At 34.2% G+C, this 14,617-nt stretch overlaps 2 protein-coding genes and 1 non-coding gene across 3 annotated transcripts; 1 reads left to right on the top strand and 2 right to left on the bottom strand.

The window, feature by feature from the left end:
* Positions 1-363: 363 nt before the first annotated feature.
* On the bottom strand, positions 364-1,512 carry LOC114353653 (protein maternal effect lethal 26-like). The gene has a single exon (XM_028305753.1). The coding sequence runs from the start codon at positions 1,480-1,482 to the stop codon at positions 922-924; it is 561 nt and encodes a 186-aa protein (XP_028161554.1). The 5' UTR covers positions 1,483-1,512; the 3' UTR covers positions 364-921.
* Positions 1,513-3,708: 2,196 nt separating this feature from the next.
* On the top strand, positions 3,709-7,456 carry LOC114353419 (toll-like receptor 6). Its single transcript, XM_028305465.1, has 2 exons — positions 3,709-3,851; positions 4,639-7,456. The coding sequence occupies exons 1-2, from the start codon at positions 3,830-3,832 to the stop codon at positions 7,359-7,361; spliced, it is 2,745 nt and encodes a 914-aa protein (XP_028161266.1). The 5' UTR covers positions 3,709-3,829; the 3' UTR covers positions 7,362-7,456.
* A 6,344-nt stretch (positions 7,457-13,800) lies between these two features.
* On the bottom strand, positions 13,801-13,872 carry TRNAL-UAG (transfer RNA leucine (anticodon UAG)). The gene has a single exon. It is a non-coding gene; the product is annotated as a tRNA-Leu (tRNA).
* Between the last annotated feature and the right edge of the window lie 745 nt (positions 13,873-14,617).

Genomic DNA, 14,617 nt, shown 5'->3' with positions numbered 1-14,617 from the left:
GTGTTTATTTTATTCATAAAATCATACATGGATTTTTTAAGAATTAATAATACACATTATTTTATCTATTGTAAGAGTTGAACCTAAACATCCTGAATAATTAATGTTGTTTCAAAAATCACTTAAATTCTTAGATACCTCATATAGTTATTTTAAATAACTAGCTGACCCAGCGAACTTTGTTCCGCCTTAATGGCAATAAATAAGCAGACTTTTTTTTTATTTCGAACGGGATAAAAAGTATCCTATGTCCTTCTCCTGGCTCTAAACTACCTCCCAGACAATTTTCAGCTAAATCGGTTCAGCCGTTCTTAAGATATAAGTGGAGTAACTAACACGACTTTCTTTAATATACATATATAGATAGGTAAAGTTTAATGCACCAATATTGAGGTATGAGCTTTGCTCAAAAAAATTTTGAAATGTTATTAATACCTACTTGTAACGATGACTTCCTAGCCAGTCACAACACATTTTAAAAATACGTATAAGTACCGAAGAAACTTAAGAGTAAGAAATGCATGGCAAAATATATGAGTCATAGATTATTATCGTGAATTTAAAAAAAATATCTAGGATAGATGTTATCAGTTTATCATAGCTTAAAATTATATTTCAAATATTCTTAATAAAAAAATAATTTTAGGTACTTCCTTGGTTACTGAAAATTTGGTTATTTATGTACAGTACACTTCATTTTAAAGTAACCAAGGAAAATATTCTCCAACTGGCGAAACAACCACACAAAGTACTATTTACTACATAGAATTATAAATTAGACCTAAATTATTTTACAGATAGGAAATAATATTATGATTAATTTTTTAAACTTACACAACTCTTATTACTTATCACAATAATTGGTACTTAAACCCGTTGTACAATAATCTAATTGATTTTGCAACGAGAAGCAGGCATGTGTCATTCTTTCGCATAGATGTGTTCCAGCAGCTTTTTTGTAAGTTCTACATCTTGTAATTTCTCCCAGCTTTCCGTTTGCATTACCTTAGGATTGTCTTTTATAAAAGAAAATACTTTTAATTGAAGCTTGCTCAAATTATACTTACGAGCTATAACAGCAATGTTTATAGCATTTTCAACATTGATTTGTTCACCGATAGCATATTGTGTAAGTAAAAACAAATTTTCGAGTTGAAATTTGTCTGCAATTTTCAATAAATTGATGCAATTTTGTTTTATTATGTCTTTGATAGTACCAGTGTATAGAAATTGAAGCAATAGGTCCATATCATGGTCTTGAATATCAATAAATAGAGAATCACTCTCTGAATCTTTTATCAAATTCCGTAAATTAGGACTGTGAGCAACAAGAATGATTTTGTGAGCTGGAAACTTTTTCCCGCTTGCAGATGTCAATATATAATCTGTCTTTTCTTTTTTCGAAAGAAGTCCACTCAAGTCGTGATGGAGTTTGATAGACATAATAACGTCGTTATTAAGGCAGTTGCTGGAGTTCATCATAATGGTGGTAGGAATGATAAGAGCGCCACGGCCCACNTGAAACGACGAAATGATCCCAACTCTCCTTCATATTATCTTAAGTCTCAGTTTAACCTTCTCAGCTCTACACACTCACGTCAGCTCCGCTCCTCCAACAAGTCCGTTCTTTCCACTCCTCTTCACCGAACTGGTTTTCTTTCCGACTCCTTCCGTCTCCAGGCCATAAGGCTCTTCAAATTTTTTATTTGTAAATATTTGTAAATATTTACAGCCTTACTTATAAACGTTTATTAAAATTAAGACACAGTTTAACGGTCTATTAAATAATATCTTAACTTAAAAACGATAATTAGTGTTAACCAACGTCTTAGTGACTGCTTAAATAACTGTCAAGTTAAACAGCGTCGGACCCTTGTTTAAAGCCCTAATTACCAAAATGGCGGATCAAAAAGTTAACAGCTGATGCGTGACGTGCCATGCAACGCGCTGTGTTGCTGCGCTGCGCGAAGATACACACATACATTTGTATGATACATTTGTATTGTTCTTAATCTCTTAATTCTATACTTTTAACAAGAAGGATTGACCTATCTTTCGCCACAACTAATTGTTGTAAATAAGTAAATAAAATTGGCTCTGATCGGATTCATTCACTCATTCAACGCCCCGAACATGACCAATAACAGCGCGGAAACTCCCGAATGCACATTCGGTTTCGGTCGTAGTTTCGGCAACTTTGCCGCCGAAAACGAAACTAAACCGAAACTCGTGTTTTTACCGAAACTCAACCGAAAACGAAACCGAAACCGAACATTCGGTCGGACACTACTTATCTCTATAAACTAACAGTTCTCGCGGACTTCGTACAAAAATAGGGCCAAGATCCAGGATCCAAGATCTTCGAATCCGTCCAGTAATTTCGAAGCCTATTCAAAAGAAACATACAAAGTAACAATCAAATCTTTCTAATAAATTGCTGAAAACTGCATTAAAAGTTGCGTAGTTAAAGAGATTATAAGCGAACAGACAACGGGACTTTGATTTATGTTATGAAAATTCATACTAAATGCTAAAAATAATATGAAATACGAAGAAATGATTCACAGCTGTTATCAACGCGCTCACAATCAATGCCATTGTTAAACGGTTTTATTGTTAATTAAAAGTAGGTAATTTAATACAGTTAAGATTTTGTGTTAAAGCTGTTTTAATTTATGTTTTTATTAATTAGAAACTTAAACAATACTAGCTGTGCCCGCGACTTCGTACGCGTGAAAATTGTTTGAATAATATTTCCCGACTTTGCAACATTTTTCTTTACTGCTGCGCCTCTATTGGTTGTAGGATGATGTTAAATAGCCTTAAGTCTTCCTTGATAAATGGGCTATCCAACAAAAAAAAAATTCAAATCGAACCAATATTTCCTGAAATTAGCGCGTTAAAGCAAACAAAAGAATTTCATATAGATAAGCTTTTTGTCCCATGAGTCAAATATGACACATCCATTGTGTTTTGTTTGTGGTCAAAAGCAAAAATCTGCTTCTTCGTAAATTTTAAACATAAATGAATAAGTGCATGAACTTTGGTCAGACATAAATAGAATTTTGCGGTCTTTATCTGGAGCGAAATGATGACTCTTTATACAGGCTGATGTTTTTTAATGTAATTTTTAGTAGTGATATTGTGACACCTAGATTTTCACAAACCAATAATGTTTGACATGTGCGAACGAGTATAATTATCCTTTTTGATGGCTTCTAATTTTCCTAAATGAGAATAAGTCGCTGTTTGGAATTAGAAAAAAAAAGAAATCAGGTTCATTTCGCCAGTTTAAAAATAGTAAGAATAAATTATACTTCGAAGTTTATCTGTCAAAATCCAGGTTTACATAGAAGGCATTTGGTTTTATTTAAAATTTCGAAACCAGCATGCAATGGTGCCTGACTTTGTTAGGGTGCTTATTCGCAGCTCTTATCAAAAATTATCTGGAAGCACTATCAGTCAAGGCAAAAAAACATAGGCTCCTTAGGGGAAATAATGTGCGATTTTCAATTTATTCCTAATTTTTTGTCCAAGTAAATTAAATGGATTTCTCATAACAATTATAAAATGTGAGTATATAAGTTCCATTATAATATTATTTGTAATTTCCGTAACTTTATTGAACACCATGTATTATCTACTAGGATAACAATATCCGTTGTGTGTGCCAATGTAAAAATGGCCCATTTATCATTCGCTCTTGCATTTGCGAGTATTTCACATAATTTTTATGAAAGTATTTTTTATTTATCGATGGGCTGAGCCAGAATAAACTTTTATTGTTAATACATTAAATTACTGTGCAGTGTCAGTTATTGGAACAAAAATGTATCGATGGATTTTATGGTGTAAGTTGTTTTTTTTTGTGTGCAGTTTTTAAATACAATGGATAATTGGTTGACCATGTTAGTGAATTTAGAAAAGTAATAAGATATCATAAATATCAAAACTTCATCAACATCATCATCATCTCACCCATAGGATGTTCAGACGTCCAGTCCACTGCTGAACATAGGCCTCCCCCAATGCTCTCCTGCTACCTTTACGATGTCGTCGATCACAACTTATTGGAATTATATTAAATTTCATTTTATTGTCATCGTATTTAACGTACTGAATAAAAATGGTAGGCAATTGCAATTTAGAGTAATAATATTACAACACACGAACATATTTATTGCATTAAAATACTTATCACAGTAATAATATTCATCCTTGAGTCCTTCATTTTTTCGTTAATAAGTAGGTATAAAAATATTATTTTGTGCTAAAAAAACTTAATTCTTTCATAGCCATAATAATAATCAGTGGTAGAATCACAGGTTTAATGGTTACTTTTTACCAAATATTAAAACAATGCCTCAAATCCTCATTTTTAAACTAACATAGAAAGACACGGATCTTAACGCAACATTTAAGACTGAGTTACATTATGTACTCACGGCTTGACGTTACGGCTGCAATGCTGCAGACGTACGTGGTCACAAGCAGACTGGCGGACTCTCTATTTTAGTTTGAAACGGAACACGAAAGTTTAAAATCTTATATCCTCATTTTTACCATCGATAACCTAAATGTAACGATAATATTGAAGATATTTGATGTCAACTACATCTATTTTAATTCAATTTTAAGGTTCCCTTGTGGCCTACTTATGGTGCAAGGTTTCCGGAAACTGTGAAACCGACCACATTCTTGATGACTGCCAATTCACCGTGACATGTTATGGGAACGCTGGAACCATCTACGTACGGAACAATTGTAACGACGATCATAACGTGACGTTTGTCATGCAAAACTCCAACGCAGCGTATATAAGCTTTGGTTTTTTCAGCAGAACAAATTTTGATCAAAGAGTACGGCACTTCAAGGCTATTGGAAACATTTGGGACCACGTTGCACCAAGCGCATTCAAGTATTACAGAGAAATAATAACAATGGACCTCTCACAGAATCATATTTCTGAAATTAAAGAAGAAGCATTCAGAGAACTTGTGAATATGAGACAACTTAATCTGTCAGACAACTCGATTAAGTATTTGGATGATAAATCATTTGAATTCGCGGCAAACACCAAAAATTCTTTGGAAGTACTAGATCTCTCTAAAAATTTACTTACTACAATAAACAAATATGTGTTCTCGAGTTTAACAGAACTAAAAGTATTACTGCTACATGATAATCAGATTGAAACGTTGGAAAGCATGAGTTTCTTTGCATTAAGACAACTGATTTATTTGACTCTTTATCACAATAAGATAAGTAGCATCAACACAACACTCGTCACAATGGGAGAGTTGAAACATCTTGACATGTCCAGAAATTTAATAAGCAGATTATCAGCAATCGACATGTTACGTCTAGGATCATTGAGACATTTGAATTTGTCACGAAATACTATTAAAACCATTGAATCAAACTGTTTCATTAATGAATTTAATTTAGAAACATTGGATCTCAGTTACAATATAATTCAAACACCCATTGAACAACAAATGTTTAGATATAATCGCAATTTGACTTATTTGAATTTATATAATAATCACATTTCACGACTAGGGGACTCGATTTTCAATAATACACAACTTAAGTATTTGAATATAGAAAATAATAACATAACAGGGGATATCACGTCAAAAACATTCAGTGGGCTCCATAATCTGACAAGTCTGAATATAAGTCGTCAACATATTAAAATATTAAAAAATAACTCTTTTTCGGATATCGAACGATTAAAGTATTTAGATTTGAGTTGTAATGCTATTGAATTGGTGGAAATTGGCAGTTTTGATAATGCCAGAGCCCTAGCCGTATTGAATGTTTCGCATAACTTAATACAAGACATGACTTTTGTGAAATCGTTATCCAGTACCATCACTGCTTTGTATATTAACAACAATATGATTACAATTGTCCCAAAATATTTGTTCAGTAATTATTCGCAATTGAAAACTTTGGATATTTCTACGAATATGATAACCACAATCGAATCATATGCACTGCCTTTGTACAATATTCAAACTCTTATTTTAAATAACAACAATCTTAGTGAAACGTTGGTCGGTGGTGTTTTAAGTCCGGCTAGATTGATAAAAAGTTTAGACTTGAGTCACCAAAGTTTGAAGCGTATAAACGAATCAGCATTTAAAGGTCTACCATTACTTGAAAGTCTTGATTTATGTGACAATAATATAGAATACATACACGTACACAGCTTTATTGATGCAGATAATTTGCGTACTTTAAATCTTTCTAAAAATTCACTTTCAAGCCTAGATATTAAAGGTAATCTGAATCGCTTGACGAGCCTTATTCTAAGCAATAACAAGTTAACATCGATTCCAGACATAAATAAGTTTGCTAGTATCTTCCGGATTTATCATCTTGATATTGCATACAATAACATTTCTGATTTAATGTATCCTTCTTTTGAATATATGAGAAGCTTAGAGATTCTAAATTTATCACACAATAATATTTTGCATTTCAACAATCAATTTTCTAATACACTATCTAAACTGTCTGTACTGAACATTGCATCAAATCGACTAAAAGAAATTAATGTAACCTTTTTAAGTAATTTGACAAGTCTTAATATAAGTTACAACGATATTGCTAGAATTGATGTTACACAATTTCAAAATCTAAATTTTCTTAAGGTTCTTGATTTAACAGCAAATAAGTTAACAGACATAACACCAGGGACATTTCAATATCTCTCATCTCTCTTAATTTTAAGAATATCTGCAAATAGTTTAACTAATTTACGTTTTGGTACATTCAGGGGCTTGAACAATACCTATTTAATCGATATTTCTATGAATAATCTGAGATCAATCAACACAGATATTTTCCATGAATGTTATGAACTAAAACAAATTGTTATTGATTACAATAATATTTCAAGTATTGATATAGAAAGGCTTGTTGAAGTTGCTCCAAAACTAGATAATATTAGTTTAGGGGGTAATCCAATTGCATGCGAAGAAATCGTTAGGAACAAAAAGAACGTGTATTTGAGAAAATTTGAAATAACTTCGATACATAAAGTTTATCATGAAGACAATGTTCACGGGATAAAGTGTGGGGAAATGAACAAAATTGTAGAAAATAACAATGTCACAACTGAAGTTGCTGTAGAAATTGTTACTGATGTACCAAAATCTAATGGAGTTTCTTTTTCAGATGTTTTAATAGTTTGGTGTTCAGTGTTAAGTGTATTGTTGGCAGTAGGCCTGAGTGTTGCATACTGGCGTTATAGAAAATTGTCTAAGTTAAATACAAGTGACAATATAATGCAGTTTCAGAATTCAGTCGGTTCCAGAAATTCTGAATGTTACAATGACTTGCTCAGCTAATTGCTTTATTGTTGTTATTTTCTAAGATTACTTCTGAGATGTAATATCTGTGATTGAAAAGTGTGCTACGATTAGTCTTACTTAAGTAGGTATTAATGTAAATTAAATTAGTTAAGAACGTAAATAAATATTGTTAAGTGCCCTCAAATTTATTTTGTTTAACCTCCTTAAAATTATGTTGATCTTCTTATTGACAGTGAATCGTCATCATCATAATCATAATTTCAGCCATAGGATGTCAACTGCTGAACATAGGCCTCACCCAATGATTTCCATAATGACCGGTTGGTAACGTCCTGCATCCAGCGCCTTCCAGCCATCTTTGTAAAGTCGTCGGTCCACCTTGTGGGCGTGGACGTCCTATGCGAATGAAGGTAAGTTCATATTTAAATAAATATTTTATGTGACCCTCAACAACGTGATCAACTGTGGGCAAAAGCTTTTAAAAACGTTACACATACTGGAGACCTCCTTATAGTATATGAGAAATAGTAAATGTGTTAGGAGACATTACATTGTAAGTATGTTTTATTGTGTAGACGCGTAGATAGTACGCTAGTGTATAGTAAATAAACTAAATTAAACCCCATTTTATGTAACAATATAACGGGAGTGTAAAGCCTCATATACGCACAGACAAATGTCTTCTTATCCTAATCCCTATCTGATTGATCCAATAATATTAGCTGTGTATATTGCTATAGGAATATTTCACGAGATAATGAACCTAAGTCTGGCGAGATAAGGGCTGATTTAGCGGATCACAAACATGTTATGCGAGTGGGGTAGGTATTTCATTGGACGTTTATTGATATCGTGTGATTGGCGCCGAATGGTTATGGATTTGCTACGGAATAAGATTGCCTTACAATATAGGTAGTGGGCTAGATTCCAGGACTCTTTGTTTGTTGATTGTTGCTAAGGGCCCTTTTTCCCGGCAATAGTTTTGCGGGATCTTGAATCACTGGGTCCAGCAAAACTGGACTTGTGTGCTCACTGGTCAGAATCCCGTTTTTCGCGCTCAAATGTTTGCAACAAATGTACTCGTATGTAAGAAGCTGCTAGTGGGAATACATGTGCTTGTAATGACACTTTTTTTATTTTACTAATACTCCCGTTAGCCCCTCGTACTAAGCGAAATATGCCTGTGTCACGAGTGAGCTCACCACAATAGTCAAGCGGCAGCGGGGACCGAACCCGCGTTCCCCGGAACAAAAATTGACCAGTTCGACCCCTTCACCGTTCGGCTATCGTGGTTTCTAAGAATATTATCTAGATCCTGGTTTTTACTGGTCCAGTATAATGACAAAGCTGAACTCCAAATTCGAATGGATCGGTTCGGGACACTGCAAACGGGTTGTTCATCCAAATTCAATCAAGATAAATTGACTGTATTTCTCGTAGTAAATGTATCTCAGAAAAAGCAGAAAAGAGAAGAAAAAGCAAGAAAACAGTTATTTAAGCCAACCAAAGTACGAGTAGGTAGGTATATTTTTGACTATTAAAGGTGTAGTGTAGAATACACTTCAAAAAGAATACGTAACAAAAGAAAAAGAAAAGAATAAACAATTATCAGAAAATCGCTGGTGGAACTGCAGATAACAAGCAAATCTCCAAATCTTAGTAGATAATATTCTTACGTCCTCAAAATAGACTATAGAAGCAGAATGCGATGGCAAACTTTAATATTAAACGTCCAATTCTGGATCCCTTTTGAGATTAGAGGCTCAAATATAATTAATTTGTGCCCTTTAATTTTGTCGCGTAAGAAATTTCCGTTGTTTTGCTTAATTGAGTTTTGATTTTAATGTCAAATGCAGATGGTTCAATCTATGTCAGTGGACGATCCTACTAATATATTATAAAGGCGAAAGTTTGGATGTCTGGATGTTTGTTACTCTTTCACGCAAAAACTACATACTAAACGGATCTTGTTGAAACTTTACAGTATTATTGTTTATAACCCAGATTAACATAAAGGCTATAATTTATGACGATATGTGACAAATTTTCAATAAATAAATAAGACGTGTCTAAAAAGCGCCATCTATCGTCATTGGTTAAAATCTACAGCGCTGGACAAACTATCTACTGTTTTTGACGTTCGTAAATATTCATGCGGGAAGCCGTGAAACGCCATCTATCAACATGATATCTAACGGGGGTAAAACGAAGTCCACGCGTTCGAAGTCGCGGGCGGCCGCTAGTGTTGGAATATGGAATATTATGAGAGTGTTATGACAATGGAGCAATTTAGTAATTTGTTTAGTGACATGATAAGCTCTAACTTTTGGCTTTGGTCTCTTAAAAACGCCATAGGCCGCATACAGCGTCAAGCTCATAGTAGACTTAGGCTCAGTTGCACCACCTAACTTGACCGTAACTTTAACCGATAACCGGGGTTTTTTGTATGGAGTTTGACAGATTTTTGACGTTTGTCAAAGCTAAAGTAAGATGGTGCAACCCAGCCTTACAAATCGGAAAGTGATCAAACACCGTATAGCCTTTCGCGTGCTGTCAATTGCTAGGCGAGGCGTTTACATAATAAAGTAAAGTAAAGAAAAGTGATAATTTTATTGTGGTCTTTTTCAGGTCTTTTTCTTTGAAGAAGAAGATATTTTATCTTCACTAATTTCATCATCATCACAACTATCTTACATCCTCTCTAACTTTCCGCATACCGTCTTTACTTACTACATATATTACTGAGACAACACCAACAATAACTGAAAGTTTTTCCAAAATCTGGAGATTCAGTTCAAAAACAAACAATTTAACGTCTGCTCCTGTAATATTTCCCGGATATCTTACCAGTTGAACGGTTACTTACTAGTTTTACTTCGCTAGTATCTTCCCTTGAAATCTAGGCCAGGAGACAAAGTAGCATGTATTTAATTTTCACCTTCTTCATAATAAATACCTATCAATTAAGTAATTATATTTTTAGGTTTTGATCACGATCTAATTTATTCGTATACGTTTTACTCTCCTCGCCCTACCATCATTCTTCATTTACTCATCCGGAAAAATCAGGTAGGACACTAAAAACCAAACAATAAAATTTTTGAAGTAAGTTAGTCAAAAATGTCTTTACAAATAAATGCCCTACACCAGTGGTTCCCAAAGTTGTCTGGGCTACGACTCATCTAATACAAGTTCACAAAATTGGGACCCCACCTATAGGATTAGGAAATTTCGCCCGATGCCCAGCGGTTGGATCGGTAGGGTGGTGTGTCGTTCTACAGGCAGGGCCCACTCAAAGTTCGCTCGCGACTCACCCTGCCCTACACTGTTTTACCTTTACATACCTATATCTCTGTAATATTTTGATTTGTTTAATGTCTGTAATGTTTTTAGTCGATCTACTATCCCCAGGACTGTAAGTTTGGCCACTTGCCCGTCCTCTGCTATATCTTAGGAAGTTTAAGGTCAAACTAAGGATTTATGGTTTATTTTATCAACACCTCACCGAAATTTCTAATCCTAACACTCGAAATCAGATTGCTGTTAATATACACCACTTAATCCATAAAGCTCAAGTTGCACGATTAACCATCGAGTTTATATGGGTCAAGGCTCATGTAGGCATTGGTGGTAATGAGGCAGCTGACTTAGCTGCTAAGGCTGCGGCTTCATTGGAGACAATTCCCGATTTTAATAAAGTTCCTATAAGCTACATTAAACACAAAAATAAAATAATATCAGAACAGGAATCCAAAAAACTCTACTCTACACCAGATAATTGCGCGTACACTAAATCCTGGCTCCCTTCGTATGAAAATCTTATCGAGTTCATATCACATATCAAACCCTCCTTTTCTATTACTCAGTTACTCACAAACCACGGATACCATAAAGAATACCTCCACAGATTCAAGATTACTGACAATGACACATCGATACCTCTGGGCTCAAAGGTCGTAAAGGACAAAATACCGAAAATGAGTTATTTATACAGTTTTACTCAGAATTTAATTCTCTATCGATCTGTATATTTAGTTTGTAGAAATTCCCAAAAAAATTGCCTTTACGACCCATCATTTTTGATAAGCTAAACAGAATTCATCGTGAAAATTGGGATGTAAATACCATTTGATTTTTTAGAACAGTTACCATGGTAGTAAAGAACAAGTATACACAAATTTTTGGGCGTATAATGTACATGTAGTATATCTATTGTCCTATACAACCTTACATTTTCATACCCAAGTCTAAATTATTTGTCCTTTACGCTTTTAGATTATCTAAACAAATATTTAAAAAAATCTACACAGTAAGGATATTAAAATAACTGTGAAGGTAAATTTTATAGACGTTTCTTATAGTATTTAAGTATGTGCGTTTGGAACAAACGAAAGAACCTAAAAAATCATCAAAAATATATAATAAAACTATTTTAGAGTGTAATTTATGTGATTTATACATATAAAATGATGACATCTACCCACATCGGGTAAAGTAATGTTGCTTTTTATTATTTCTCATATTTGAAGAAACTAGGTATTTGTCAGGTAAAAGATAATTATTAAAAGATGATTTAAGAAAATAAAAACATGCTATAAAATATAGTTCGAAGATATCAAAACTTCTATTTAAATAGTTTCATAAGTTGTGTGCATTAAATTATGAAGCTACTGAAAATCATTTTATTTCATTTAAAAGACCATAATTCATTTAAAATATGTGAAGAAATGGTATAATACATATGAAATACCATAAAATATTAAATATTTAAGCTAAATCATCAATTTACCCTTTCATAATACCTTACCTGGGTGTCCCGTTACGACCCATGAAAACCTACAAAACTATGTAAATTGTCATTTATACCTTATACCTTAGTTTTGTAGTTTTGTGAAATAAAAATAGACTTACGACCTAAGTAACTTGCCTAGGACGAATATTTGAGGGGCGTAAAGGTCTTTTTATTGTAATTTTGAGGGCGTAAAGGAAATCTATCTCAGTAAATACAGCTCTAGTCCAGTTTTTCAATACCTCTTCGGAAAATGCTGTGAATTCTAAGCACTTTCTTCATAAGTCATAATTTAATAGCTCAAAAAACAAAAAAGTTATCGTCGACTAAAAAAATAAAAAAACGTTTTTTGCTTCTCCTGAAAAGTCGTACTTTGTCCTTTACGACCTTTGAGCCCAGAGGTATCGAATGTCCCTGTGATAATATAACCACCCAATCAATGTTGCATCTCGTTCAGGACTGCCCAAGATTTCAATCAACAAGACTTAGCCATAATATAGTTTGCCAAATTTACAACATCGACCCATTCAATTTCCAACAAATTATAACCAAGCAAGATTCCATAACAACATTTACCACCCACATTGAAAACATAGTTAGCAACCTAAAATCTTTGACCAATTAAAATTCTAAATCACGTAGGAGAGAGCAACGCGTAAACCGATAGCGCCGCGCTCTCTGAAATTAAAAATGCCCAAATTAAAAAAAAAAAAAAAAAAACATACGAAATCGTACCCTGAATATTGAACCGCGTCGATTTTATTGCACCTATTATTTCCTAGTTTCTCTTCTTTCCCGGATCCCATTTCTTCTAACGATGGAAATATTTTATGATCTTATTTTTCACCAACTCCGCTGTTTGCGTGTAAAAATTTTTAGGTGACAATTTTGAACCTTCGGAACTGAAAATCTTAAGAAAAACCACGACTTGGAAATCATCATCACAGTTTTTTAGAATCAGTTTAGCAATTCAATAGCCATGGGAACATTGAGTCTTCCTAACTTAGGCCAGCGTGAGGAGGTTATAGCTTACAACAAGTAAATTCTTCATTTGCCTCTAGTAAATTAAAAATCAAAATCAAAATTATCTTTATTTGTTTAAAGTAATTAAATTAGCGTTAGCGTGGGCAGGCCTCCCACTAGGTGGACCGACGATCTGGTGAAGGTCGCGGGAGGTGCCTGGATGCGAGCGGCGCAGGACCGGTCTTTGTGGAAATCCTTGGGGGAGGCCTTTGTCCAGCAGTGGACGTCTTACGGCTGAAACGAACGAACGAACGAATTAAATTAGTACTTACAAATCGTCAATTAATGCTCTTAAGAAGCCTATACATGTCTCATTCTTTTTTGCCCTACCAGCGCATTAGAAAAAGTCGTCCTTTTACAATGAAGACCTGACCTGAATGATGATGTACAAACTTACTCCACTATTTTAGAAACTTTTTTTTTATCCACAACGAGGAAGCTCTTGGCCTGTTTGTAATGGTAAGTGATGATCGGGCCGAAAGTGGAAGTGAGCTTCACCCGGAATCCTCAACCACGGAGGTACTGGCTATCTTACCTCTAACTGCCGGAACACAACAATGCTGTTAACATTTTGTTATGGCGACAGACTTAGGTAAGATGATGGTAGCTAGCCAGGTGGACTTGGAACAAGCCCTACCACCAACCAAACCGAACAGAAAATTCTGCCCCCACTGGGAATTGAACCCAGGACCTCTGCGTCTAAAGCAGGTGGTCTAACCACTAGACCACAGAGGCGGTTAAAAACTTGATCATACATATACAAAGAATGTAAGTTCGTCAGTGCCACCTGGCTATCAGTTATACCGAACGTGCGTGATCCTACAAATAACGAATGGCGGAGAGATAGACAGGCAAATATTGTATGAACACAAAACGGGAATGTTCACGTTTTTCTGGCCATGACACGTTGTCTGTGGCCGATGTGGAACGTTTCAATGTTTGGATTTTGGATTTTTTGAACAGTGTGTAGTATAAAAAAGACATATACCTACGTTATTTTATACACAAATGGTTTATTACAGAGTTTAAATTATTTAGTATGTATAGAAATATAAAATATGGTATCCTTTATATACTTTTCGCCAAATTTCACTTCGCAAACAACTTATCGCCAAAGTTTCATTTCCCAAATGAACTTTTAGCAACTGTTCTTTTCGCAACTAATTCATTTGGTCAAATTATCATTTGGTAAAATTTTACTTGGCAAATGTTTATATAGCAAATGTTTTATTTTGCCAAATATTATATCCCAAATAATTTGTTTGGTCAAATTGACACTTTACATACTTACCCACCGTTACCCACAAATCAAAGCATAAGGCACATGATCATGGTTTTCACAAAAAAATTATGTAAAACAAAGAGATTTCAGAAAATAGTATGGTTGCAAAAAGTAGGTATTGCAGAAAATAGTAGGTTAGGTTAGAACAGTGACCCTTAATGCGCGAAGGCGAGCGAAGCGTGCCGCGGCAACGGCCGC

Source organism: Ostrinia furnacalis, unplaced genomic scaffold (assembly GCF_004193835.3).
Source record: "Ostrinia furnacalis isolate ACB-3 unplaced genomic scaffold, ASM419383v2 OfSCF0048, whole genome shotgun sequence".
Taxonomy (NCBI): Eukaryota; Metazoa; Arthropoda; class Insecta; order Lepidoptera; family Crambidae; genus Ostrinia; species Ostrinia furnacalis.
This window is presented reverse-complemented; position numbering and strand designations above follow the sequence as displayed.